The 27,381-nt window shown below is 45.6% G+C and overlaps 1 protein-coding gene across 3 annotated transcripts; it reads right to left on the bottom strand.

Moving 5' to 3' along the window:
- Nucleotides 1-29: 29 nt before the first annotated feature.
- AP2M1 (adaptor related protein complex 2 subunit mu 1) lies at nucleotides 30-27,043 on the bottom strand. 3 transcript variants are annotated; one of them, XM_066325871.1, is made up of 11 exons: nucleotides 26,924-27,043; nucleotides 16,419-16,531; nucleotides 10,795-11,060; nucleotides 9,327-9,409; nucleotides 5,155-5,290; nucleotides 4,917-5,058; nucleotides 2,485-2,604; nucleotides 1,831-1,966; nucleotides 1,036-1,133; nucleotides 795-906; nucleotides 30-480 (listed from the first exon to the last, which is right to left on the bottom strand). In XM_066325871.1, exons 2-11 carry the CDS (start codon nucleotides 16,490-16,492, stop codon nucleotides 346-348), a joined length of 1,302 nt encoding a protein of 433 aa, XP_066181968.1. In that variant the 5' UTR covers nucleotides 16,493-16,531; nucleotides 26,924-27,043; the 3' UTR covers nucleotides 30-345. The 3 variants fall into 3 exon arrangements, with proteins under 3 accessions (XP_066181968.1, XP_066181966.1, XP_066181969.1); XM_066325869.1 differs by having other exon boundaries at nucleotides 26,848-26,999; XM_066325872.1 differs by lacking the exon at nucleotides 26,924-27,043 and adding an exon at nucleotides 25,349-25,443.
- Nucleotides 27,044-27,381: the final 338 nt, after the last annotated feature.

Here is a 27,381-nt window from a genome sequence, read left to right on the forward strand (position 1 = left end):
TCAAAAATACTAGGATATGATGCAAGTAGTGAGACACCAACAGAAGAGGAGTTTAATGGTGGACGTTCCCTAGAAAGATCACGAGAGGATGGGAGTTAGACTAGCCCTTGCCCACCCTGGGACGGGGAGCAGGAGGCTGATGCACCCCTGCACACGACTGGGTTCTGAACTTCATCTGCAGCGTGGGTGGTAACTGAACACGGGCAGGCAAGTCCGCTCCCGGGGTGAGCCACAGGGTCTTTCAATCTGCGTCGAGGGGCCAGGCAGACATCTCTGAATGTAGCTGAAGACCGAGGAGAGGCAGAGCATGGCTTGGAGAAGAGGGAGCCCGCCAGCCTGCTGGGGCTAGCATCTGGTCTCGTAGATCCCACTCCTGCCGATGTACCTCACCCATTTTATCACATCGTGGTCACTGTAGTTCAGCTTTGGCTCAAAGACTTTCAGGTAGCGCACCTTCAGCCCAGAGGGTGCAAATGGGACCTATTGTGAGATGGAAAGGCAACAGAGAGCATTGGAATGGGGTAAGATGCTCTCCGTACACAAATGCCAGATGACCCCCAGGCAATGCATCTAGAAATGGACACCAAGAGCCACTGTTCCCTTCCCTACTCCCTGCATGCATGGTGTCAGACTCTTGTGGCTCTAAGGGCAATTTTCTTCCATGAGCTTTGCCATTTGGCTGACCTCACCTGTCAGCTTGTCACAGGGAATGCTCAAACCTGTGTAACTCCCAAGAGGGACTGACAAAGCTTCTCCAAGGTTGGGTGCATCCTAAAAGGCAGACAGATACTCACCTCAAAGTTCATGGAGATGGGAGGCCGAGCCCACTTCTTCTTGTCATTGGTGGGCAGCAGTTCAATCTCTGCACTGATCTGGGATTCCTTCATTCCAGCCATACGTTTTATCCTATTGGAGAAAGCCCAGAAGTGAGAGGATGCCAGAGTTTATGCTCCTTTTCACTACATAATCCCAGGGCAGAGAGGAGCACTGAATAGACCCTGCCTCCTCAAGGCCTGCCCCAACATGCTCACTTACTTCCAGACAATGGCATTCTCACTGGCTTTGTATTTCGCCTTCCCTTTCATGCAGATGACTTGCACTCCACTGGTATTCAGGGGCGTTGGGATCCGGACCTGGAAGGCACAGTCTGGTAAGCGTGGGCAAGGAGATTACAGCCTGGACACTCTGAGCAGTCTCAGATGGTCTGTCCTGGACCCCTTGGGTCCTCTCTCTCCCAGCTAGTGCCCAGAGATCATCGGCTATCACAAGGCCTCCTAGGCTAGCTCTCTAGTTTCTTGCTTTGAAGTACAGGTTCACACTTCCATAATACACAAAAGTCAGTAAGGAAACGGGCAGAGATCTACATGCTGCAGGAAACCTGCCTAACGTTGAGAACATGAGCTCAGGAAGGACGATGCCAGGCATTGCAGCAGGCTGTGGACAGCCTAGCCTTGCAGCAGTATGCCTTCTTTGATAGGGACTAAGCTGCAAAGCCACCCCTAGCCTGTCTTACATAGCTCACAGCCTGCTGCCTGTCCAACATACCATCAGATCATGCAGACAGAACATGAAATTTTCACAATGGATGAGAAATTAAGCAGAATGAGGCCCCTGTCAAGGTGGCTGTGCAAATGAAAATGTCCCTCACCTCCCTACTCTACAGCAGCTCCCTCCCACAGCACAGCAGTACCACACATCTGAGAGATACTCAGCTCACTTTTTTAGCCCTATTCAAACTTGAAGTCTCATATGTGAGGATTCCACCACAGCGGACATAAACTAGAGGAATGATTTCCAGGCACAGTTTGTTTGTTTGTTTTCCCCTCTTACCTCTATCTTCTGGGCCAGCAAAGAAGGTTTGAAATTTGATTTGATGACCACCTTCACTTCCAGCTTGGTCCGGCCCACCTCCCGCACTAGTGGGATCACACGGAAGGGAAGGATTATGTCCTTCGTGGTTCGGTATCTGCAGGGATGGAAGCTACAGTGAACTCTGTGGAGGAGTTAACTCCCTTATCCCTCAAATTGTATCACCCTCCTAAAGAGATAGCCTCTGAATATAGCAAACAGCTTAGAAACATAAGCCAGAAAGGGAAACATCCCAGAAGGAAACAGCAGTTAAGATCTGTGCTGCTGTAGGGCAGCAATGGTTTCTTGTGTCTCAAGTTTTATATCTGGTTCCTGCCAACAGCCTTGTTCAAGGACACCAGTGTTAAGCTCTAAAAACAACACATACAGCAAGCTCAAAAGCAAGAAAATCCACATCCAACACTCTGGTTGCGGCAAAGAAAAGTAGATGCAGCTGGGCTTCCACATTTGTAACAAATGGATTTTGGGACACCCTACAGATTCCACTCTGAAAAGGTGGCGGTAAGTGTGTATTTTTTAAGTGCTCAAGGGCTGCAAGTCTGCCTGGGAGCAGCATCACTACTGCAGCAGCAAGCAGATGCCAACACCAGCCTGTTCAGCCCCCACACACAGTACCTCATGAGCTCAAATTCTCCATCTGGTGGAATGAAGCTGATGCTCCTCTCGGAATCAAACTTGCTGAGCCTCACACACTGGTGGAAAGTGCAGTCATCAATGGCAATTGACTGTTTGCCGCTAAAAACACAAAACACAATTAGAGAAGCACAAGCTGCAGCTCTGGTATCTTGGTGCAGTTAAAATCTGTCCAGGCAGAAACTACTCTACAGAGCATGTTGCCATTGCAGGTGTCCAGGAAGGGAGGGAGAGATTTAGGGGACAGCAGCCTCTTGGCTCAGACTTTCCTTGTTTTACCACCACAAAAATTGTATTTCAGGAAGCTTGTTTGAAAGAATTTTCTCCCTCCTCTCCCCAAAGAGGAGAGAGCTTAGAAGAGCACCCTTCTGTCACAGCCAGCAACACAATGCTTGGGTCTGCCTGCCAGCAGCACTCAGTACTGCAAAGGCAACTCCGCCAGCCCAAGTCTTCTCACAGCACAGTTCAAAGGAGAGAAAACACTTTCCTGTCCACAAAGCTATCCCACTGCCACACAGCCAGGAAATGCCAGGTTCCGAGTCTTCCTGTTCAGAAATCTCTTCACAGCTGTTCATTTCCACACTGACAGCAGGTGGTTTGATTCTGAACCAAATCACCAAATCCACAATATTGTGACATACAAGTCTGTATCTCTCCTAAAAATCTAAAGGGCTACCACCTGCCCATCTAGGTGCACCAGCATAACCTGCCAGCACTGAACTTGTGCCAGTACTAATTCCTGAGAATACAGGTCCTAGGCCAGCCAAAACCCCTCAGCTACTGAGAGGGACCAGAAGGCAGGAGCAACAGAAGGTGCAGCAGTGTATCACTATGATATCTAGGCTACCTCAGCTGCTGGAAGCAACGGGACAACCATGCCAATATGCCAAGACAGTGAGAACTACAGCAGATTTAGCTGTCCTAGAAACCACCACTACCAACCCAAAGGGGAAGCAGACTGACCTCAGGCTCACTGGCTGTCTAGTTACACAACCACCAGTGGTGTGGTTTGTGCTTCAAGTCTTTCCTGATCTGTTGCCCACATGACAACCAATTTCTATTCCTTTGGACAACAGCTGGGAAAGCCCTCTGCCTAGGACTGCTCCAGGTCTCAGGCAGCATAACTCAGAGCTGGCCTTGCCACAGTCTAGATCCCAAAAAGCGACTGACAGCAGTGGTCCCTTTTGGTCACCTCATAACTGAATGCTTCTGGAAAGTAACATCTCCAAGCTGGAGATGCCCACTGGATAATCAGAGGTAGCAACAACCACGTGCCAAGAATCCCTGTTCATCTTACTTCTGTAACTTAAAAAAATTAGCATATTTACTGGCAAAGGCAGTTGGCATGGAAGCTTTGGGACAGTGTACTGACTCTTCAAGGCCTGTGCAGTTGGTATTTTCCCTAGAGTAAATCCTCACTGGGCCCATCAGCCATCCCAGGCTCATCTATTTTACTAGCTCAGTTCAGGTACAGGAAAGATGGCTTAAAGGTGACAGTGAAGTGATAGCTCTTGGTTTGGTTCTGAGAGGAAAGGCAAATAGTAGCTCAGTTCCATTTACAGGAACCATCATGGAAAGTGTCTGAGATCCAGGTTACATGCACAAGTCACACAAAGCAAGAGACAGGGGGAGAGCAGAGTGCACACAAAGCTGAAGCAGATTATCTACCTTCCCAATTCACTGGGGGTCAGCAAAAAAAAAAAAAAAAAAAAAAAAAAAAAAAAAAAAACAAAAAACAACAAAAAACAAAAAACAACCAAGAGAAATACAGATGAGTTGCAAATGGTTAGTGACAGAAAGTGGCAGTCTCGTTGCTTTTATCTCTTCAACCCAAGCAGGAAAGCTGGTGAAGGCGTTAAGAGCCGTTTTTAGCTTCAGTGTGGGTACTGACTGAGGTGCAGCTGGGAGGGAGGGTAGCTGGGCTCTTGGAAAGGATGTGACTCCTACTCACACAGGCAGTGATAACCTGTAATCAGCAGGAGGGGCTTCCCCAGTCTTTGATCTACTTTGTGGGAACAGTCCAGGTAAAGCAGAGAGGGATTCTTTCACTATTTCTTGGGAGTACTGCTACTGCTTTTATGATTAAGAGTCTCTGCACTGAGCAAAACTGCTCAGATTACAGAGATAGAGATTCTAGGAAAATCCATCTTGTGGAAGAGTTTCCAGGTGCAAGAACTCTACAATTAAAACTGTGTTTGAATCTTAATAATTTTAAAGAGCTGTAGAGAAGCCCTCTGTATTGAGGCCCTCAGGCTGGTAGCTTCCATGACAAATGATCTACTCAAAGTTAGCAGTACCACTTGAAGGGAAGAAAAAAACCCAGCTTTTTGTCTGTCAGATCAGAAAAGGTATTAAGAGCTGCCCTTTCATAAGAGACCCTGGTGGCAAGTGGTCACCAGGTGCAAACCTCTTACCTCTTCCCCGTTTCATCCGCAGTCCCTTTGCCCTGTTTTTCAATGACAATCTTGTCATTCATGCCAAACTTGCACTCTGGCATTCCACTCAGGTAACTCTTCATCACCACTCTACCAGAGACATGGGCACTCAAAACCTGACCTGGTCAGAAAAGATCAGAGTTCAGAACACTTACTAGAGTCACCACTTACAAACCCTGAGCAGGAGAAGGATGCCACCTCAAGACCTCCTACTTACCCTGTGGGGACATCAAGAGATTCACACTCTCCAGCACATCAAGGAAGAGTTCATTGCGACGGTATTTGATTCCTTCACGTCTCCATCCAATCTGTCCAGTCACTTGGCTGGTGATCTGGGACTGCTCTTCCTTGGTCTGAACAGAAGAAATGACACCTTAGACATAAATAAATTCCTCTAAATAAATCCAAAGACTGAGAAACCTTTCTCTGAATTTAAGAGCAAACACAAGCCATTTATTACACATAAATGCTTTTGTCACTTGATACAGGTGCTCTCACACCTCACACGATTTGGTCATTCCCTCCTCAGAACATCAAATTCTATGCCTAACCAAGAATCGGCCATAGCAACAGCAGGGAATGTTGTTCTGGTTTGTTACCACGTGCATTAGGTTACCTCTCAGTGCAGGGAGGCATGGGCTCCACCAACGGCATTCAAATCTTGTCTCAGACTGTCACATCAATCCATATTAAAGCAGAGAAGCTTAACATGGATTGATGTAGCAGTTCACACCCTTATCCAACATGAAACCCCAGGGCCACAAGAGAGCTAATCCCCAAGGCCTGTTTCTTAATACCTGCAGAATTACATAGCAACAGTAACCCAAAATGCATTTAACAGCACCCAGGCTCTAAGCCTCCAAAAAGCACCAAGGATTGTATTGAGAGGCACAGAGAGGTTTCCTACCTGATGCTAGAGGTGGGGTCCAGTCACACGCAGAAAGTCAAGAAGTAGGTGTATAGTAGCAAGTGCAGTGTAGACAGGGTTAACAGGCAAGCAGGTCAATAGCAAGAGAAGGGAGGAAGGGAGAAAGAGGCAGATTAGGCTTAAGGCTACCTGAGGACAGGAAAAAAGCAGGTCAGCTCTTTGTTAATTAGGCAGCTAATTAGTGCAAACAAGATGAGGGGTGTTGACCTTTAGCTCCCTGCAGGAAACCCAGCACTCCAAGCAGTGAAATTAAATTTCAGACTTGGCGCATTATTGGTAATCCAAAAACAAGGTGGAGCAGAGAAAGAGACAGGCTAAATACTCCTTCTGGTAACGTTTCTATGCAGAGCAGACTCATGCTGGTGTTTCTAATGCAAATCCTGGATGTCTACCATGTCACAGATGCCCAGACTATGGGAAATACCGGCACTTTGGGTCCTGTATAAAGTCGTATCCTTGTTAATTCTGCTCTTCCACCACTGCACAAGACACAAGTAGGTTCTCTCACAGCAGCCTTGCAGTAGGCCCACAGGGTGGCAGTACATGATCTCAGCTTCACACATGCTCTTGCCAGACATGGTCAGCTCCTGAGCAAGCACAGCCACTGTCATATCATCTAAGTGACAGTTTTATATCCCCTGAGAACTGCCTAGGGAAGTGCTCAATGCAGTACACAAAGTACCTCTCTTGTCTGTCCCAAAAAAAAAAGCACAGCCTTATTCAATGCTTTGTTCAGGCTTTAGACGAATAAGGAGATTTTATACCTAGTGCTCTGTCTTCCAAAGGGACATTGATCATGTGATGACATTCTCATCTCCTGCAGCAGCACCAGTACTTGACCCTGTAAAGTGACTGGATGGATCTGGAAGCAGCTGCTGAAGTTGAGACCACCCAGGGGCATGAGTATTCCCTAAGGGAGGCAGTGAAGACACCTGGGTATGGAATTTCTCAGGAGTGGTGCTTCCCAGAGCTGGACAAATAAGTCAGCTAAAATAGCCCAAGAACACCCACCCTGAGCTGCTAGCATGTTGACCAGGTTAAAGATAGCCAGCTACCAGCAGGTTTCCTGGGATCCTCCAGCTGGTGGTAGCCCTCTGTCCACTTTAAAAATTAACACCAGCATTTTAACACTAAAGAATATCTATGGTTTGAGGAAACACTGTAACTAAGAGTTGACCAACTCATACACCCAGAAACCACTTAGAAGAAAATTACAGTGTACACCTAGTAAATGAAGTTTGGACAAATACAGATAGCATCTTAAGAGTGAGAACAGTACATGAAGCACAGCTACGTCAAGCTGTAAGAGCACGGTTTAGCCTCTGTTGGAGGAAGATATTCAAGCCAATGGCTCCATCAGTTTTGCTACAGGACATCAGCACAGCCTGCAGTCCTGCCATCTGAGTTGTGGGCTACTGCAAGTGTAGGGACTAGAAGTAAAATGATATTGCACACCAACACCTTTTAAAACTTGTGTGGCATGTCACTCCATTCCTGAAGCACACAGCTCTACTCCTTGTGCAGCAGTTTCAGACACGCTTTCAAAGACAATGAAGCAGATCTTGCAATTTCAAGATCACCTGCCCTGAAAAGACGACTGTAGCCATACAGGGAGGGCATTCAGAGCACAGCAACTCAGTACACCTCCAATCTTTCACTGAAAACAAAGTCGAATTTGGAAAGTCTGCCATTAGTGGACTTGGCTCCTTAGATTCCTCAGGATATGAGCCCAAGGAAAGCATCATCAGGAACTAAACAAAGATAGGGAACACAGATGGTAGACCATTCAGACCCAGATTTTAGTCCCAGTACCTGTGTGAACCGGCTCTATGTCGATGAGGAGCTGAAGGCTAGAAGTACCAGAGTAAAGAGCAGACAAGGAAACATGGCAGGTACTGTTTCAACTGGTGGGTGCCCTTGCCATCCTGTGTCTTCAATGGATTAATTCTGGGTTTTGAACTGGGCTGCACAAAATTCCAGTACTGAGCAGAACTGCTTACTTGTGTAAAGCTGAAAGCCAAACTCCTCTTTCTATGGAAACTAAATCTGCTGTTGAATTAAGCACGATGCTGTGACAGTGGTTTGCACACAAGCAGCACAAAAGTTTGTTAAAACCAACAAAAGCAAAACAAGAAAAAGGGAAGGAAGTGAGGGTGGTGGTTAGTTTTGAGTTTTTCTAGGAACAGGAGCTGATTCAGCTATCTTCAGTGCTGACTGCCCAAACCGTCAGACCACAGAAGGGCAGAGATTTACACCGGGACACATGATGGAGACTGAGGCCGGATGCACTCACATCTGGCCATGCAGCAAAACAGTTTGCTGCTCTAGCGGGAAATATACTGCTCAGGGGCAGCTTCTCTCTCACTTCCTCTTGAAATGCAGCTAGTCCTGCTACTAGATTAAAAGTTTAAAAAGGAATTCTCAGGAAATCAGTGCTGATGAACTGAGTTGGAACAGAGCCTCCAGAGACCAACCTCTGCTAACCTAAACAGGAACAGTCTTCATGCAGGCATGTTATTTGTACATGAGGCTGAAGCTTTACTCTGCCACAAACTGCCTCACTACAGACTCCTGGCTTTTTTTTCCTGACTCACTGCTATGCAGGGGAGAGGACTAACTTTTAGGCTAAGTCTTCATTATTGATTTGCACAGCTGCATCAGATGGACATGGTGGACAATATTCCTTGGGAAAACAAGAAAGTTACTATGAGTTTTCTTTGAATTCAAAGGTTAAGCATGAGCTTATGAGACAGGAAGCCTAATATTGAGGGCTCTACCTGGAATAGGATTAGAACTAGTTTAAACACATTCCCCAAACCAGTCCAACTAACCATCTTTTTCCCAACACATCCTTTATCTTGTAATTCCATGTAAACTTTGTTGCAAGGGTGAATACTATGCTAAAAGCACAGCACAGATTCTCATCTCTAACCTAAGAAAGCTCACGCAGTACTGACGCTGACCTGCAAGGATATTACAGGCAGAGATGAGCTTCCTGACTTAACAGCAAGATTCACAAGGCTGAAGAACACTTCATTATAAGGCAGGCATGAAATCCTGACAGCTCTGGTGGAGAATAGACCTGCTCCGTGAGATTCACATGCAAAAGAGCCACTTCTGGTTCAGCAGGTAGATTTGTTTATCCTCTGAAAAGCTGACACACAGCAGAGCCTGAAGCCAGCAACCATATTTACATGAAAGGGACTGACATTATCCTAGCTCTGGGCTCTTCCTCCTGCATCTTAGCATGTGCCAGGGAACATGAGGTAACACAGTGCAGGGACACCTAGACAAAGGTGCCACTGAATTACACCCCTCTCAGGGTGTTCTCAATCTGTTCAGGCACATTCCTTCCATACAGGTCAAATGGTTAGAAGGATAATTAAGACCGTACTCTCTTGAATGGGCTTAGCAAAAATTAACCAGCAGAGCAGTGCTGTACCCAAAATTCCTCTGATTACCTGACTCTTGATGCCTTGCTGAGTGATGAAAGTCTTCAGGGCCCCTGTTTCAGAGTTCTGAGGATAGCCAAAGTCCAGGATTTCTACAGAAGGGTAAAAGGTTAGTTCAGAGCTACAAGGTATAAACACATCAACTAGGCTAACTGTCCTATAAGTAGAAAGGCATCTTAGTGCACAGATCCTGCATACACATTGAATTTCTGGTAAGTTGCTGTAGCATTCCCTACCAAGACAAAAGAATCCTTCTTGTTACACTGAGTTCCTGGACCAATACTTTGGGAGGAAGGGTGATAGAAAGTTGTGCAAGCCATGAATCTGCCAGTTTTTAAACACAAACCACACCTCAGGACTAAATATCAACTAACCTAGCCATCTGCACAGGACACACCGAGGACTTCTTCCAAAAAACATCCAAGGGACAATAGAGAGTTTATCCAACACCACAGCAATTTTATCTTTGCAGCTTTTTTTAAAAAAGTTTTGTTCTTATGAAGATGTAATAAATCCCAAAACATAAAACAACAGCTGAATAATGGCACTGCAGGATGACTATATGAGGGAAACAGATGTTAACTACACACAGTGCATATCTACTCTCCTTAAAGTGGAAGGGAACAACCCACAAGAAATTTAGAAGGGAAAGAAGACCACTAACATGATACTGAGCAACACCCACTGGGAGGTTTGATCTTGCTGTGCCTGCAAGGAGACAGCAGTGACTGACCAAAGCAGAGAACAGGCAGTCTCTTGGTCTGCCCTGAGGGAATGGGGAAAACATCAGTCACTGTGACCCTTGGCTAAGAATCCCAGGGCACACACATGTGGTGCCTTGTCTGGAAAAAAATCGGAAGGTAACTAACACAAAGTGCTCACGATATGTGAAACAGGGCAGCTCAAGGGCAACCTCTACAAGCAGGCTGATATCACAGGCAGCTGAAGGGATACTATTCTTTATCTGTGGTAAAATTTGGAGCTGTATCAGTGGGGGAGGTAGGGCTGAGATACAGGACATTGGCTTTATTGACTTCCTTTTGTTCAGAATTGAGCCCAAAAGGCAACTTACTAGGGGCAATCAACTTAAGACTGGGATGACTGTTTCCATACACTAATACAGCCACCTGGGCACCAGCTGGCCTTAGAGGTGCCACTGACAGACCTCTTTATATACCTCGGGGTAAGGAAAGCCTGACACCTAGACAGGATCCCCTCAGAAGCTGAGCTCCAGTACCAGCTGTTTCAGTGGTACAGGTGCACAGCTCTCACCATTTCAGGGAAGGGAAGCAGCACAAGGCTACAGGCTTGAAGTGACATTCACATGTGCAGTACAGGTGGCATACAGAAAGCCAAACAAGTAATTTTGAACTCTACCATGTATGTTAAAAATACTTCAAGAATTATTACTACATCCTAATAAGCTAAGTACTTCAGAATGACCAACAGGCCACAGTAGATAAGGGAAACATCTCACCATCCAGCAGCTCATAGATCAGCACGAAGTTGTTCTTTATGTTCTCCTCACTGATCTTCCCGAAGTAGGCAGTCATCACGTCACACATCTTGTAAAGAAACTCGAATACCATGGCAGCGTTGACATTCTGCTTGGTGACAGCAGCCAGCCAGATGTTGGAGCGCTTGACATGGAAGAAACTTGTGCGGGCGATGTTGGTGACAGGCGAGCGCACCTGCTGCCGTGCGTGGATGACATTGACGCGGAACGCGTCCACGGCATTGCGCCTACGAGAGCACCACCAAAGACAAGTCAGCACAGCACACGTGAAACCAGCTGGCTGCACAGTTCTGCTTATGCCATTACGGTCAGACACTGAACTACACACACCAAGCTCACCTAGGGTGGGTGCCTGGGGATGTCTCTAAGAGGGACAAGTGAAGGCTCTGAGCAGAGTTAGACACTAAATTCTGCACGAGTTAAAGGAGAGAAAGTGCTACTTGGTCTCTAGGGAACTTTGGACTACAGAGTAACTGTAGTCAGAAGGAGAAGGAAACCTCCATCTGGAGTAAGATGGCAAAGAAACTTTCCCTTCAATTAATTTTAACAGCACTCTCAATTGATCGTCATAGCTGAAAACAAACACATTAGCAATGTATGGCACAAAGACTCCAGTTTTGACCAAACACCTAATTATTGTCTAATCTGCATGCCCAGGCCTTCACACTCTTGTCCCAAAGCAAGCTGTAGTCTCCCAAGATACATGTCAATGGCAGTTGCTCCCAGACAGCAAAATTTGCCCGGGCCACCCAAGAGAGGTCAGTGCCCAGGTCCACTCCAGAAGGGAGCCTTAGTTCTCAGATCCAGCTCACCTCCATACCCCACACACCTTGGAGGGCAGGCTCAAAGCACCAGGAGAATTAGGATCACCGTTGGCTTTCCAGTTACACGTCACCTCAAGACTGCTCTGCTTCAGAACAGGTGTCTTGCATCCAGACTCAGAGTCCCCACAGTGCAATGTGTCAGCAGTACTCCATGGTCCAGGACCATTTACAGTCAAGGGTTCTGCCCAGTGCTGAAAAAGTGCTGTGCAAGCTGCCCATAGGTGCTGCCCTCTTTGATCCAAACTGTCTATACACTAGCAACAGGGGAAAAACCCCTGCTTGTTACCAAATGATTCCAAGTGACATTCTAGATGCCAGCTCTTGCACACTGGTCTCCTTATCCTGTAACTGCAAGTCAGAATAAACTTCCCAAATTAAGTCCTTATCCTGTAACTGCAAGTCAGAATAAACTTTCCAAATTAAGTCCATCAATCCTGAGACTACAGGAAGGAAGCCCAAGTGCTTTATATGACAAGACCAAAACTTAAAGCAACAGTCTACACACAAAGCCAAGACTCATTTAGTCGTGCTTTATTACTCATACTCTCAGACACTCTGTAGAACAGGGGGCCTGACTGCAGCATCAAGGCCATGGTAGTGACTATGCAGAAACATATTTGAGAGCAGACAGTAATATCCTTGCAAGCAAGGATATAGGCATACAAATGCTTGTAAGCACTGAGGGTTGTCAACAGTCCAACACACAGTTCCAAGTTAGAAAACAAAGGATATTCAAAGGAACATATGCTACCACAGCAGGTGTTTGCTCCTTGAAGATCTGGGGACATATGTAGAAGTTTCATCAGTAAACATGCTCCCCCATAAGCAAAATTCTGGTTTTTGAATACTTCCCAGGTTTTATTGCTCCAGAAAGTTTGCAAGTTGGAATTAAATTAATATTTCATTTCCATTTTAGTTTTTCCATAAGAAAGTAATTTAATCTACTATAAAGTTACAACATCTAAAAGCTCAAATCCTCCCCTCCAGTAAGCTTTGCAAGGAAAGTTCAGCTTGTTCTGGAGCATTAGCCCTACTGGCCTCAAGTTCTAACCTGCTGAAAGTAGCACCAGAACCAGTCACCAGACTGGTGCACACTAGAGGAGAAGCCTCAGGTCAGGGAGGCTTTGCTAGCACACCAGGTGCCCACTGTGCAGTGCCAGTCGTGGCCTACCACGCGTCTCTTACCTATTGCTACAGCAGCCAATGAGATGGGATGGACAGAAATGGCGCCAGCGGAGAAAGGAGGAGTGACAGCAACAAGAGAAAGGGTTAGAAACACAGACACAAGGCACAATGAATCCAAAGAGATAAGAAGAGACCAAATAGCACCCCCTCCCCCTGCTCCTTGGCACAAAAGACCAAGGTGGTATTGGATGGACAGTAACAAGCTACAGCAGCAATGAAGCCCTCACAAGGTACAACACTGACATGCCGTGGGCAGGCTGTCAGCATGGACAGATTTGTGTTTGGCTGAACTTTAGGGTCAACTGGGCATTTAGTCCAGGTGAGCTCCACTTGTATCACAACAGTGATACCCAGTCTGCTCTGCTAATATAGGTAGCAGGTCTTGGTGTGGAAAAACCCCAAAGCCTCAATCAGAGGCATCACCTGGGGATTGCAGAGTATCAAGTATCTTCTTCCCAGTCTGCCTCAGGACAGGGCTACAAGTCTGGGTGGGAATTTCTATAACAGTACTTCTCATTTGAAGGTGTTAAGGTCGATGCGTTCTGGTTTGGTCCAGCCAACAGGAAATACAGCAAGTTTGATAGAGCTGGAGTACATCTGGAGAGATAGGGCACATCCTGCAGATTCAGACACTGCTCTATCCAGCTTGCACTTTTTCCTTAAGGATCAAGAGCCACGAAGCTGACGTGATGTATTAGAAGCTCAGAAACCAAACACCTATTACATTTAACGTGCATGCAGTTTGTCATGTAAGCTGCTCAGTTTCAAACAGCTGGAGTTTTATTACACAGCTGCATTCTTAAATGCAGGTAGGTTCCCCAACGAAGAACAAGGCACTCAAAAATTACAGGAGAGCCCTCCATGGTATCCTAAGTTATATGCATGTTGTTTTGCCTTTTTTTTCTGTAATAAGGCTGCTTATACATGCAGCTAGCTGCTGTATGGACAGATGCGCTACATGCACCAAAGCCATTCATTCTAAGTTGCAAGCAAAGAAAGTTCAAGTTTTGTGGTACTTCTGCCTTTGAAGTCAAAAGGATATCCTGGTTGTTCATCACTTTGGTGATTGCATATGAGCTCGTACGTGCTTTGTAAGGCCCTTAAACTGTGCAAGGGGAGGTGCTCTCATAACCACAGATGACCTTTAATATCTCCCAGCTCCAAAACTGAGGCTTCAGAAAGCCAAAGGCAATGGCCAAGATTAAGGAGTCTTATGGGTCAATCACTCATGAAGACAGGGAGCAGTTATGCTCGCTTTCTATTCAACTACCTCCCAACAAGCACGGTGAGTTCAGCCCCCAGCACTTCAGAATTACTGCTTAGGAACTAAGAACTGTATAGTAGGCTAGAAGTCTATCACTCAGCTGTTTAGTTAGAGACAGAACTCCTACAGAGCTGAGTACAAACTACAGTATCATGGCTATTCCTTTCCTCACCTCCCACTGAGGGTTAGGATATTAAAAATTTTGAGCAGATCTGGCATTAATGCTAATGTTCAGACTAGGAAATGGAAAGACTCACAGTTCCTTGATTACACCACAAGATGAGACATATCCATTTCATAACAACTTTTTCTGTAAAGCTACTTCTTAAAAAAATCCAAATCAGCACTGAAGGCCTGTTTGAGAAGAAATCCAGCACCTTGGGGAGCAAGTTCAGTTAACAGCCAACACCTGCTCCACCTAAGTCACAAGACTGACGCTTTCACAAGAACTGCATGGATGATTTCGCTGAAAGGAACACCAATTCCTCAAGTCCTAGAGAAAACACTGGAATATTCTGGCACTCTGCCAAATGAAAAAGTTAAGATAGGATCAGGCAGGAAATCCCATTTTCTAGCTTTGGCCAGCCAGCAGGAAGTACTTTATCACGTACTGAACATAAGGCATTCACTCTGTAAGAGAAATGAGCCAAGATAAAAAGCAATAGAAGATCATATTAAAAATACCTACTTTGTCCCCAGTTTGCATCTCCACAGCCATAATGCCATTTAAATCAAAAGGTCTTTCTTGGATAAACATCAGTTTGAGAACAATCTTGTGTTTCAAGTTTGCAAACCACAATTTCTTTTTTTTTTTTGCAGAAACTGCAGTGAAACTGTTCCTAGCCCCCACCTGAGATATTCTGCAAAGTTATCTATAATCCAGACTGGCTTGGCTCAGTCACTGTGATACCAGCTTTAAAAAGTCAGTCCTGTCATATGAATTGCTCTGAAGAGCTTCAGCTAACAAGTGTTGAAGACTGATGAGAGTTTGTACAGTAGAAAAGCGGCAAAGCATCACAGCCACTGGCTTTCTGCTTGACAAATACAATGCTTCCTTGGCTCAGCTATGTGTGGAAGTCCTGGAATAACTCAGTCAACCTTAGAACAGCTACTTTGCCTTAGCTGACCTAGAACAAGCCAAGAGACTTAAAAGCTCATTAGGTGAAGCCTCATTACAGACACTGTGTTGACTACTCCCTTGATGAAACAGTACAAGCCTTGACTAGCTACTAGTTCTACCTCAACTTTTAACCTCCACTAGACAATCCATAACCAGAAGGGATATACTCTTCAGACCAGAACAGTCTGAAGGCAGACTGGCTTGACAGTTTTTTGTGATTTATGGCAGCAAGTTATTTTGCAGCACAGCCTACCAATAGTCATTGTGGAGACTCGGTACAAACTGCTTTTTCCTAAACTGGCCTGAAGGCTCTCTCTCACTGAACTTTGAATCAGCACCTACCACAGCCCTGCCTCCATTACCTCTGTCTTTACTCTGCCAACTTAATTACTAACTTCCACCTAATGCCTGACACTAATGAAAACCCACTAGGAAGAGTACTGCTGTGCACAAAACCCTTAAGTTTAAGGTTTTCAGCCCAAGCAGCACCATCACTTATGATCCACTGCCTACAAGACACCATATTTTTAATAAGATACCTTCTGGAAACTAGCAGCCTAAGGATTGCACAGATAGTATAAGTGAGCATCATATCACTTGAGGGAAGTGCAACAAGACACCTACAACCTACTGAAGGTTTTCAAGGCTTCCCACAACTTCAGTTACACAATCAATGTAAGCGTTTGACACAAAGCTGCCATACAAAGCTGGGGGACAGAAAGCCAGCTGTAGTAGTACAGCCATGGTTGCTGTGAGACTGCTTGCAGATAAAACTTTCCAAGACCACAGTCCCCTGCATGCCTGTACTTGACGTTAGACATCAGTGCTTGAAATTAATTCAGAGCCCTGGCTATAGTATGTGGCAGATGGTCCTCACATTACTGCTCCTGTAAAGTTTTAGTGATTTCAGTGAGGTGGGCTCCCAGAGTGGCAGTCCATGCTGCTGAAGTGTTTGGAATAATGGCCAGATCCCCACCATTGAAAAGAAAGTCCCAGGTTTGGCTGCAGGCCATCCTTTGCTGTAGGTGACCAGGGCTTAAACTTCTTTTTTCTAAGCTAAGCCTAGAGCAGCAAGTTGAGTTGCAGTCTTACATGCATGCACAGCTAATGCAGAACAAAGCAGCTCCGGGTTGTTTACTGCACCAAAATGAGACAAAAATGCAAAAACCAGGGATGCAACAGAAGCACTTACCCGATGTCATCCCGGTAGACGCGAGAGATTAAAACCTCTCCTTTGTGATTATAGATAAACAAGCCTCCAATCATGATGGAACTTTAGTCTTCACTTCCCATGTTGCTTAATACCTGAAGCAAGAAAAAGTATATATAAGTAGGCTGTACAGAAACAATTTACAGCCAGGACTAAAGCCTAAAATTGGCACTGAAATAGAAGCTGTCTTATTTCTCATTCCAAAAATCAGCATGGACAGATTAAGCCTCAAGGACAAGCATCCAAAACATACCTCTTGAATGTGAGAAAAAACACAGTCCTGGAACTACAAGCAAGTCAAAGACCCCTTACTTGTACTATAAAGTGTCTATTTCCCTAATGACTGAGATACAAATCAGACTAAATTCCTAAGTCTTTTTACATGCAGTTCACACAGATGTCTGACATGTCACATGACAGGGGGTTCCCAGCAGCAAGTACATCTCCATTTATTACCACTTTTACATAATTTTTACACATCAGTGTAATAGCCGTTGCTAATCCCTAGCAGTCATATTGAGTCACACTTCAGAATTCCAACTGAGAGCCATTTGGCCACAATGTACCACTGGAGTGGTCACAATTGTGACCTACTTGAACTTGCAGATGGACCCTCACATGTTACCCTCCTAAACGGCTAATTTTCTCCTTCTTCAAAGGAAGATTGCTTTGGAGAGAGCTACAGAGCTCTCCCCAAATACATCAGATATTATTGATAGGGTAGACATTACTGACACAGAAGACTTTTTAAAATATACAGCTACTTCACCAGATCCCATTTCTGGAGTCTAATGCACTCCTACTCACTCAGGTCAAAGTCATAATACCCACAAGCAGCAACTGCTTGGTTGGCTTAGTCCCAAGAGAACTGCAACTCTGACAGGGCAGGCCTTGGGGTGATCACACAGGAACTGCTCAGCCTGGGCACTGCAGAGCATTAGATAACAACCATCTCCACAGTGCTCTTTGGGTGGGTTAGCCTACACCCACTAGACTGGGCTGGGTGAAATGGATAGGGAGAGGCCAACCTAGAGACAGCAAACCGATATGTGTTTGCTCAGGAATGTTGCAATGACAAAGTTAAAGTGACCCAGCCTTAGATCACCTCAAAGGCCAGGAAAAAAAAAGGAGAATACAAAACCAATATACACATCAGAGGGACTAAGGGACTTCTGGATTATTAAGAGTAACGTATCCTCTAGAAGTTACACCCAATAGACTACAGTAGCTGCCCACCTGAAGGAAGTACTGCAGATGTGAGTTCTATGCTAAACCAAGGCTTACAGGGCAGCCACTACTTTTAATTTCAGCAGGATAAAAAAGAAACTTTAAATTTCCTAAGCCTTTACACCAACATTTTTAGCTACATCTAGTGAGTCCTCAAAGAATAACACTACTCATAATTCTCTGGTACAGGTTTTCAGCTTCCAGATGGCTGCTTCTGCTTATTGAAAGAGGGAAAAAAGGAGCCCAAAAGTCAGTTAAGTCAAAATAGAAAGAGACAAGCAGTTTTCTCAAAGCTCAGTAGTGAGCTTTGTGGCTTTTATTCCCCCATTCTGCTGGTCATCTATCTCTGGCTACTAATGGGCTGTCTTCTGCCACTTGTCAGTGGCGTCTTGTGACATTGTCACCAATATATTTTCATGTCTGAGACTCCAATTAGCACAGAACAGCTTTACAAATATGTTTTTCTTCCATTTCCAACTATAACACTTTATAACTTCAGGATACAAGTATTTAATTTACTTCTAAGTCTCTATAATCAAACCTATTAAGACACAGGCAGCTCCAAGATTCTCATGTAGTTAGAGTGGGAAAAGCCTTTTGTGGCTGCTCACTGTTTCATGACCAAGGGTACAAACTGTATGGGCAGCAACATCAGCATCCCCACAGCAGAAGACAATCCCACTGGTCAATCAAACAAACCAAGTTTCTCAGACTTAAGGAAGTGGCTCACAACTACTCACAGACTCACAACTACTTACACAAAGCACACACAGCCCTAATAGGCATGAAAAGGTCACACAGAGGCAAGATGCAGGGCTGAAACCCAAAACACGGAGAACTGAACACAGCTGCCCAACAAGACAGGCAGATGTGAAACATTTGCAAGGTCATTCACACAGGCCAAACAACGAAAAAAAAAAAGAGAAACATTATGACAGTGAAAACAACTTGTTGCCCACTCTAGAAAATTCTTTCCTACTTACTAGTTTTATTCACTCCAGATAAGAAACAAGCATGCGTTTTCAAACTTCTACAGTGCTGGCTTCCACATTCAGATACGGACTATTGCAATCAAAGATGAAGAGTTCCTGCATTCTCTTTAAGACTTGCATTGTATAGAACAGCTTCCTGGAAGCTTATGCAACTGGTCAAAGCTGGATCATAAGAATCCTGCAAACCCTTTCCAGAAGAATCCTAGAAAGCACATCCTAGTCTTAAAAAAAAAAAAAAAATAATCTCCCTCTTGGGTTTTAATGCTGCTTAAGTTATTTGTTTCACTATTTTTAGTATAAAGGAAATGTCTGCTTTGATGAGCAACAGGATCAGACATGCAACATACACAAGACAAAGCCTTTTGCCAGCATGACGAGTCAAGCACTTTTTGAAAAACCCTTAATTTGAACATTTACTGCATTACTATACAACATGTAGAAGATAGCTGATCAAGCTTTGCACTGGAAATTAAAAGCCTGCTCTTAGGAAGATCTACAAACTTTAAATGTTGACTGAAATAATGTTGGCATGCTTTCGTATATGTTAGGTTAGAACATATTCTGTAACAGCTTTGCTGAAATTACAGGCAAATAAAAAACCAGCATTTTTAATTGCATTACAGTACCAGGCAGCAAAGTCAACTGCTTCCTCATCTTGCATGTTAGTAAAATGTTTGATGGAGAGTAGATAGATCATAATTCAAAGGCTTTTAGTCTTCAAAAATCCTTCATCAATGCAATGAAATGCTAGGCTTCTTCCTTATACAAAATATCCCAGGAGATCAAGTTTCAGATCACCCATGCAAAGTTAGCTCCTGGTTCCACCTTCACTGGCACATTTAAGAGCTGCATTGGTTCAGACTGCAGAGCTACAAATGAAGCCAGAATTGCCTTTGCTACTTCATCCACACACCTCCTATATGCACCACTGTACAATTGGATTTAGGGTGCCATTTTGTAGTTCCATCTGCACCTCTCTGGTCTACTTTGAACACCCTCAGATCTACACACGTCCCGCTGCCATAACTACTGAACAGAAACGTCCTTATTGCAAATTCTTGTATGGTACAAAATAGAAGTATGCAGAGATCTGCCACCTACCAGCCAATGTGTGCTTACTGTACTGCACTGGCAAAACAACTGGATAATGAACTTGCTCCAAGTCAGAAAGGGGCTGGCTCTGGCCCTGGTTAACACCTGAGCTTGTACTTTTCCCTGTTACTGTGGATGTGGCCACAGGATCATCACCATCCTGGCAGTTTGTTTTCTAAGGGTAGCCAACCATACATACCTGACACATGCACGAGCATTATTTCACATGTAGCAGCAGAATGCCTCCATATGAGTTATGATTCTCCTCAAGTCTGAAAGAATCCACAATTCTACAGCTCTAAAAATTAACCCTGAATTCACATTTAAGTACAATGTACCTAATGCTTTGTGTCAAACAATTGAGAAAGTGTTTCCAGGCACCAGCAAAGTCACATGGGTTAAAAACAGTGACTATAAAGAAGGAGTTTTAGATGACCTACCCAACTGTACCAGCCACCAATCAGTTTAGGACACATGCAGTATAAACCTCCAGCTGCACTCCCATCTAATGGCATCAGAGAACAAAGAAGTCTCAGCTATGCAAGGCATTTAGCACAATTATAAGCAGATCTCCCTTGTCTGCTCAACTTCTGCAGTTCAGTATCTTGAAGAGTTGCAGGCATCAGACACCACAATGGCATCAACACAACTTACAGCAAATTCAGTTTGGTGCAGGGCTGCTCTCTGTCAGCCTTCACCAAGCTTGCCCACAATGGGAGTTCAGGGAACATGAACAACATTCCAGTCTTTTGTTCAAATCTTGCACTACGTCCCTCCAAGACACAAGACCAGAGTGACTACACTCCATCTCCACCACAGAATTACTTCCATCAGCTAATGGAAGCATGTCCACACAGCTGGAAACTCAAGAGGTGGAGTAAGTAGCCCAGAAATCTATGAACAGAGAGGAAAGCTACACAAAGGGCAGAATGCAAGAGAAAGTTGCTTAAAGCTCAGCAAGAAGAATGGCTCTTCAAGATGACAATGGCTCTCCACGAAGTGGCTGCAGTGGAAATAAGCCTGCTTTGTTTTGATCCTTCCTTGTGTTTCAAGTTTCACAGATCGTCCTTTCAACTATTTCAAGGTTACATTCTAACTACAAAGAGGATTTTAGTGGTACAGTTCAGACCCAGCACAATCTTTCACATATTTTTAAATAATTAATAGTTTTCTTTACATATCAGCTGGGGAAGTGAAAGATCCTAGTACTTGCAGTGGTTAAGAACCGCAGAGAAGAGGGTTGAAATTAATTTGAAACTGACATTCAGTGACTCATGGCTGCTGGAATCAGAAAGCTTCAGAATAAAAACTCCAGCACAGGAGATGGGTTCATCTGCTCCCTGTGCATTAGCAACACGACTCAGAAAGCATTGCTCAATCAGCTTTCAATGACTCATTCTGCTCCTCTCCAGTCAGCCTTTTCTAGGGAGCTTGCTCTGAGTTTCCTCAGCCTGATATCTCACTGTCAGACACAGCTTAAGAGCAAATCCCACCATTTCTTCAACTCTGCCAAGTGCCTGGAAACCAAGATGACTCTAGCTGAAACCTTTGGGTTAATGATCCACCAACGGCATTTTCAGAGCTTTGCAGCTGCACTCCTCCTGTTCCACTAGCTTGAACATATGGCAACCTGCTCCACACTGGTAGCTACAGCCCTGTTTTCTGCTTACAGTATGGATGGATTTATTCTAGTTAAGGTACAGGGATAATCTACATGTATGCTGAATTCACACCAGTTGGTGAGTAATCACCTTAATTTAGGAACAGCCCTCTCCCAATACACTCTGCATTCTTTAAGCAGCTACTGGTGTAGATGTAACATCTGAATGCAGCTCCTCCAAATACCTAAGGCCAGCAGGATTCCTTCCTACCCTCCTGCCAAGTGCTCACATTCCCATACACTTCCATTTCAACCCATAAACAGAAAAGGAGCATGAAGAACATCACAGACAGACCACACATTTATACACATGCCTGTAAACCCACCAGGAGTTAAGATGACATGGAAATTACTCATCAAGTGAAGATGAGAGCATTAAAATATACCTTTAGAGCAATTGTGGCAAAGTTACAGCATTAAGACAGCCAGCTACAAAACAAAACAAAACAAAACAAAACAAAACAAAACAAAAAAGGTACATGTACAAAAACAAAGGCTGGGATAAAAATTTTAATGCATTTCAGTAGTTACATAACAGAAAAGCAGCAGGATTAGCTAGGCCTACAATGACTGACACGTTAACATGCCCTTTCCTAATCACACATACCTGCCTCAAATCATGTCTCAGTGCTCCCACTGTGCAGGTGATGTGCAATAAGCACCCCTCTCTCAAACCACCAGGGCAGGCTGGATGAAGCCCCAGCAGTCAGTCTGCAGCAGGTGAGCTGCAGACCATAACCACGGGAGTCCAGAGAAAGATAAAGACACAATAAAGCACAGTATCTGAAAAGCTGCTTTTGACCACTGATTCTATCACAGATAGAAAATGCTCTGTTTATTAGGTCTGATCTAAAACCAGGTTATACTCCAAAAGTCAGACTTCATCCTTTCAGTGTACCACCCACTTGAAATGCATGGGTGAAGTCAGGAGCACAGGCAGCCAAGCTCAGGCAGCAGGATCCTGTTCTGGACTGTCAGTTTCACATACTGTGGCGTGCACCAAGTGCCTGGACTGGGAGCTACCTAGTCAGACGAGGCACTAAACCTGCACTTATCAAGTGGAGATAAACAGCAGCTCTGTCCTGCAGCATGTGAGTGCCTAGCCTTCTCTTCCATTTCCTCTTCATCAATTCTGACTTATAATAGCTGTAGAAAAATGAACAACATGCAGCATGGATCTTTCTTAGACTAAACAAGGCACACATAAGGAATCAACTAACCAGCACAGTTTGTTCCCTCTGCAGCTGCTTATCTACAGCAACTCTTTCAGGACCATCACAGCACACAGTACCAATGCTGCAGTTTCTATTCAGTGCAGCCTTCCACGGTCTCTCTAATTGAGAAGCCACAGTATCACACCAGCAACAAGACACAACTGCAGTATCAGTCATCTGTTCATTAGGGTAGGAAAGACTAAGCTGAATTGTAGCTTAAATCCCAGATACACAGATATCCAAATGAGTGATTTTCTCCAATACCTTTGTCCCATAACCTGAGCTCTTTCACATGACACCACACAGATCATTAACCCTTCCCTGCACCAGGAGAGACAGTGGTAGCTTCAACCTACACCATAAACTTTGGAACACAGTTCTCTGCCTTCTGTAACTGTATCTGCACAAGTAAAACCAAATAAACAAGCTGATCTGCTCAAATCTGTTGCTTACAAAAAACAGTGAATTTTTAGTCAGTTTTCCTCAGTGGTAAAAGGAACATGGCAGCAGTAACTCCAGTTTCACATGCAAGGCAAGAAGTACTTGTTCTAGCTCCTAAAGAATCAGGAACTGTCTGAAAGAAACGTGTCACAAGCAGCATAATGTGCCTACAGCCTAATGCTACCAGTCACCATAAATTTTGGGTGCATGTTGGTATTTCTGCCTCAGGAAAGCGCAAATATGCTTCTTTGTGTCCTTCCATGCTAGCTTCTCTAAGTCCAGTGTAGGCAGAAGTTGAGGAACACTTGAGCCAGGCCTGTTTGCTCTCATGGCATCTGCTCAGCAAATCCTGTGTCCTCTCTTCAGAGGTGCAGTGGTGACACAGCAGCTCAAGAATAACTGCTCAGGAGCAACGAGACTGCAGTAGTTCTTAGGCTGCCCATAACAACACAACTACAGTTTCACATTATCACCCCAATTGTGCCAGATTTAATGAGCACCAGTAGCATCACCAGTGAGCACATCTGTCCACTCATTTCAGGAGGCAACTTTGAGATCAGCAGTATTGTCCCAAGTCAGCTGTGTGGGTGATATTTTTACCACAGAGATACCTGTCCAGAAAAGGCACTACAGATGGGGAAAATAAGCCTTCAACCAGCCATTGACTGAGGCTGGATGAGCAGATGTCAGGACTGCTGCTCACTTGCAGAGCCCTCTTGGCCACAGCCCCACTGTGAGACAGGCCATGAGCTTCGAATTTCCTGTACCATCCAGTACAGGGTACGAATAAACACAAGTTGATCAGTAGTGAGCCCAAGACTCAGCTACTTGGACTTTGTCACTCCCATTAAGGGGCTGAAGTTTCCTACAGCACAGACATCACTTAGTTTGAATGCAAACAGGAATGCTGATTTCTGTAATCTACAGAGCACATCCAGGAAACAACAATACCAAGTCAGCTAATAAGCTGGTGTAAAGCAACCAACCCCTTTAGTAGTCTATTAAAAGACAGTTTGGGTTCTGACTTAACAGTAAGTAAGACTTCTGTGCATTAATGAGCTTATCTAACTAAGCAGTTCAAGGTACATTAGCTGCTGAGTTCTCATCCAGGAAGAAATCAGGAGAGGTATTGAAGGCAAATCACCAACTGCAGTAATTTCTGCATTCCAGAAATCAGTATGATACTGGACAAGTGACAACAGTAGAAGCAGGAGGGGGATTAGTCAGGCTGGTCTGGCAAACTGAAGTTGTTGGGAAAACCCATCCTTTCAGCTAGCACCAGCCCTTATCAACCCAAAGGACTTAAAACCAAAACAATGCCATCACCCCACCAGCTAATCTGAGCACCTAAGCTTTGCTTAGAGGGCTGCATTAGCCACTTTCCAGGAGGCCACGGGCTCTACTTGGTTTTAAACAAGAGCAGCTCCAATCACTTCATGCTGGGAAAGACAGGGTGCATAATTTACTTAAGGGGCATACCCTGAGCTAAAGAGCTCCTGAGATAAACCCATCAGTTTCAGAGAAACTGTTCCTATTTTAAACACAATCCCATAAATCCTCATAACCAGTGGGCAGGAAGAGAAGCACGTTCTCTTACCAGGCTCTCCTCCTACAGCCCACCTCTGCATGTCATACTGCACACAGCTAGTCTGAAGAGTAACGAGATAAATACTGACACACAGACACACGAGAGGCTCCTTACTGCAGTAAAACATCACAGATACAGCATTTAACACACCTCTCTGCTATATTTTGGGCCCAACCTGATGTGAACACCCCCAATGCCTTTTTCTATTCCTACCCATTCTACCAAAGCATTTCTAAAGTCAGTATGAACTACCTGCTTTTTACTCTTGAGCTAAAAATCTGAACAGTGATTTGCTCCCTATGCATCTTCTAACAGAAGAGGTTAGAGGCACAGAGTGGAGTTTGAGTAAGAGCTGGCACTCTGCAGACCACTAATGGTCTAGGTGCCCTGATGTATCAACTTTTCTCTCAGTACCCTTACTGGAGAGGAGAAAACTGCATTTCAAATTCTGTGTCTCTGCCTGCAAGCTTTCAGCTGAGCTGCTGATCTCCTGCCAAGATCAAAATAATACACCTGCCAGTAACTTTTGACTCAGTAGGTCACTCACTAAAGGAAAGAAAGCAATCACATTTTGGCACCACAGACCATCCTCCGGTTAGCCCCAGGAACAGCCTTTAAATACCCTAATGGTCTTCGGTAGAATAAGCTTAGAAAACCAGTGCAAGACATTGCGTTGCAAAAGACAGTCTTGGCTTTACCTTTCTTTGATGCAGAGATGAGGCAAGAAAAGTTTAACCACGCTTACAGGAAGTTTCTTTATAAAGCCTGTTTTGTTTAGTGACTGTTCCTGTTCTATTAAAAAAAAAAAAAAAAAAAAAAAAAGGAAAGAGACAGTATCAAACAAGAATGCATGTCCAGTTGCCTGTGTTTCAAAGAACGCAGGATGTAACCCTTCACAGCCTCAAGATTCAATTCTAAAAGCCAGGACTGTGCTCTTTTGGGAGAGGAAGCAGCCGGCCATGATACCCTTCAAAGACATCCCAATGCTCTCCCTGGAATATGGCCACTCCACAGCCCAAAGAACACCAGGTATCTTTGTCACTAGATGTCAGTAACATGGCATTTCCTACAGAACAGAAGTGATGCCTCCCTTCCTGACAGGAAAAATATGGATGTAGACAGTTTGGCAGCATCTCTTCAGATTTGAGATTGTCCCTCCAAGCAAAACTCAGAGGGACACACACAGCTTTTACTATAGGAAAAAATAGTAGCTACAGCTCTGACAGCATTCAAATAAATATTGCCCAACCAAACACCACATGAGCCCATACACAGTTAGAAGCCTGCAATACCGAGACTTCCAAGCCACAGAAGCCATCCAGACTCACCTATCTGGGCAAGTTCCAGGCTCAGATTTTGGCAGCCTGAGGCTAAAACTTGATAGCAGCTTTGTCATACTAAAGCAAGCACAAAACAGATCATGGACTCACACAGCTTATGGAGAAAACACTAGATCAAAAGCAAGCCATTTCCCAGTGGGAAGAGAAGTCAACTGCACTGGGTGATAAACAGAGGCTGTGCTTCTTGCAGTTTTGCTGAATCCAAAAACCTAGTCCTGGGAAGAATGGATATGGAAATGCATCCACAAGATCCGCTGGACAGGAGCCTGCTTTAAGCATCACAATAAGCAGTTCGGCATCAGCAGCGCTGCGTTCTGCCTCAGCAGGTTTTCCAGGGAGGAAGCAGAGTGCAAGACATGACCAAGCTAATTCACGTTAGGATCAGTAGTACAGGCAAATAATATTCGGTGAAGTTCCAGCCCGATCTGACTGAAAAAAACCTTTGCTCAGGCTGACCTGACGCATCGGCGCCGGCCTTCCTGTGCCACACACAGCCCGACCCTATCCCCACCCTCCCCCGGTGCAGCACCGCAGGGCTGCCACACAGGTGTTCCAGCCGAAGAGCTAATTAACACCTGTCAATAAGCCCCCCGAGCCACAAGCAATGTACGAACAAATGATGGGGTCGTCCGACACCTCCTCAGAAGAAGCTGAGGAAAAGTCCTCCCGGGCGGCCCCGCTTGTCTCCCTCCCTCCCAGTTCCGCGTCCCTCTCAAGGGCAGCGGGCGGGACGCCTCGCCCTGCAGCCGCCTCCCCGCCCTCGGGCCTGCAGACCCCAACCCCCAACCAGCGCACAGGGAGCCGCCACCCGCAGCAGCTCGGCCACCGCCCGGGCGCGGCCGAAGAGCGAGTCCCACCGCAGGAAGTCGCCCGGAGGAGTGACGGGGACCGCGTAGCCCGGCGGGGAGAGAAGCGCGGCCCGGGGCACCTCACCTGGCACGGCCACCACCGCCGCCGCTCGCCGCCCCGCGCCCAAGATGGCGGCGCCGCCCCCCCTCACCCCGCGCCCCCCCGCGCACTGCAGAGACGCCGCGCGCGCGCCCCGCCCGCGCCCCGCCACTGCGCATGCGCCTCCGCCGGGGGCCGCGCAGCAGGGGCGGGAATTACATTTCCGCGTAGGGCATATTGGGATATGTAGTCTATGGGGGGGGCGCGGACAGTATGGCAGGTGCTCACAGCGAGCGGCTGGGCCGGGCAGGAGGCCACCGCGCCCTCCCAGAGGACTGCTAGTTCCCGCTGGCCTCGCGCCCAGGCATCCTCGCTACCCCGCCCCGCACTGCTGCGCCAAGGGCCAGCGCCCGCCGTCAGACTGGACCCTGGTTCTTCCCGCAGTGCTGCCGCTGGAAACCGGGACCCAGGGAACCCCGAGAGCCCCCGCCCAGGCCCTGCTG

The sequence above is a fragment of the Sylvia atricapilla genome, chromosome 10, assembly GCF_009819655.1.
Source record: "Sylvia atricapilla isolate bSylAtr1 chromosome 10, bSylAtr1.pri, whole genome shotgun sequence".
In the NCBI taxonomy this organism is placed as follows: domain Eukaryota; kingdom Metazoa; phylum Chordata; class Aves; order Passeriformes; family Sylviidae; genus Sylvia; species Sylvia atricapilla.

What these genes read in the sequence shown, in the direction of transcription:
- AP2M1 (XM_066325871.1), bottom strand. Translation starts at nt 16,492, where the DNA reads ATGATTGGAGGCTTGTTTATCTATAATCACAAAGGAGAGGTTTTAATC. An exon ending in GATCTATGAGCTGCTGGATG is followed by an intron (nt 9,410 to 10,794) that starts GTGAGATGTTTC and finishes ACCCTTCTGTAG; the next exon opens with AAATCCTGGACTTTGGCTAT. An exon ending in GCGGATGAAACGGGGAAGAG is followed by an intron (nt 2,605 to 4,916) that starts GTAAGAGGTTTG and finishes TTGTGTTTTTAG; the next exon opens with CGGCAAACAGTCAATTGCCA.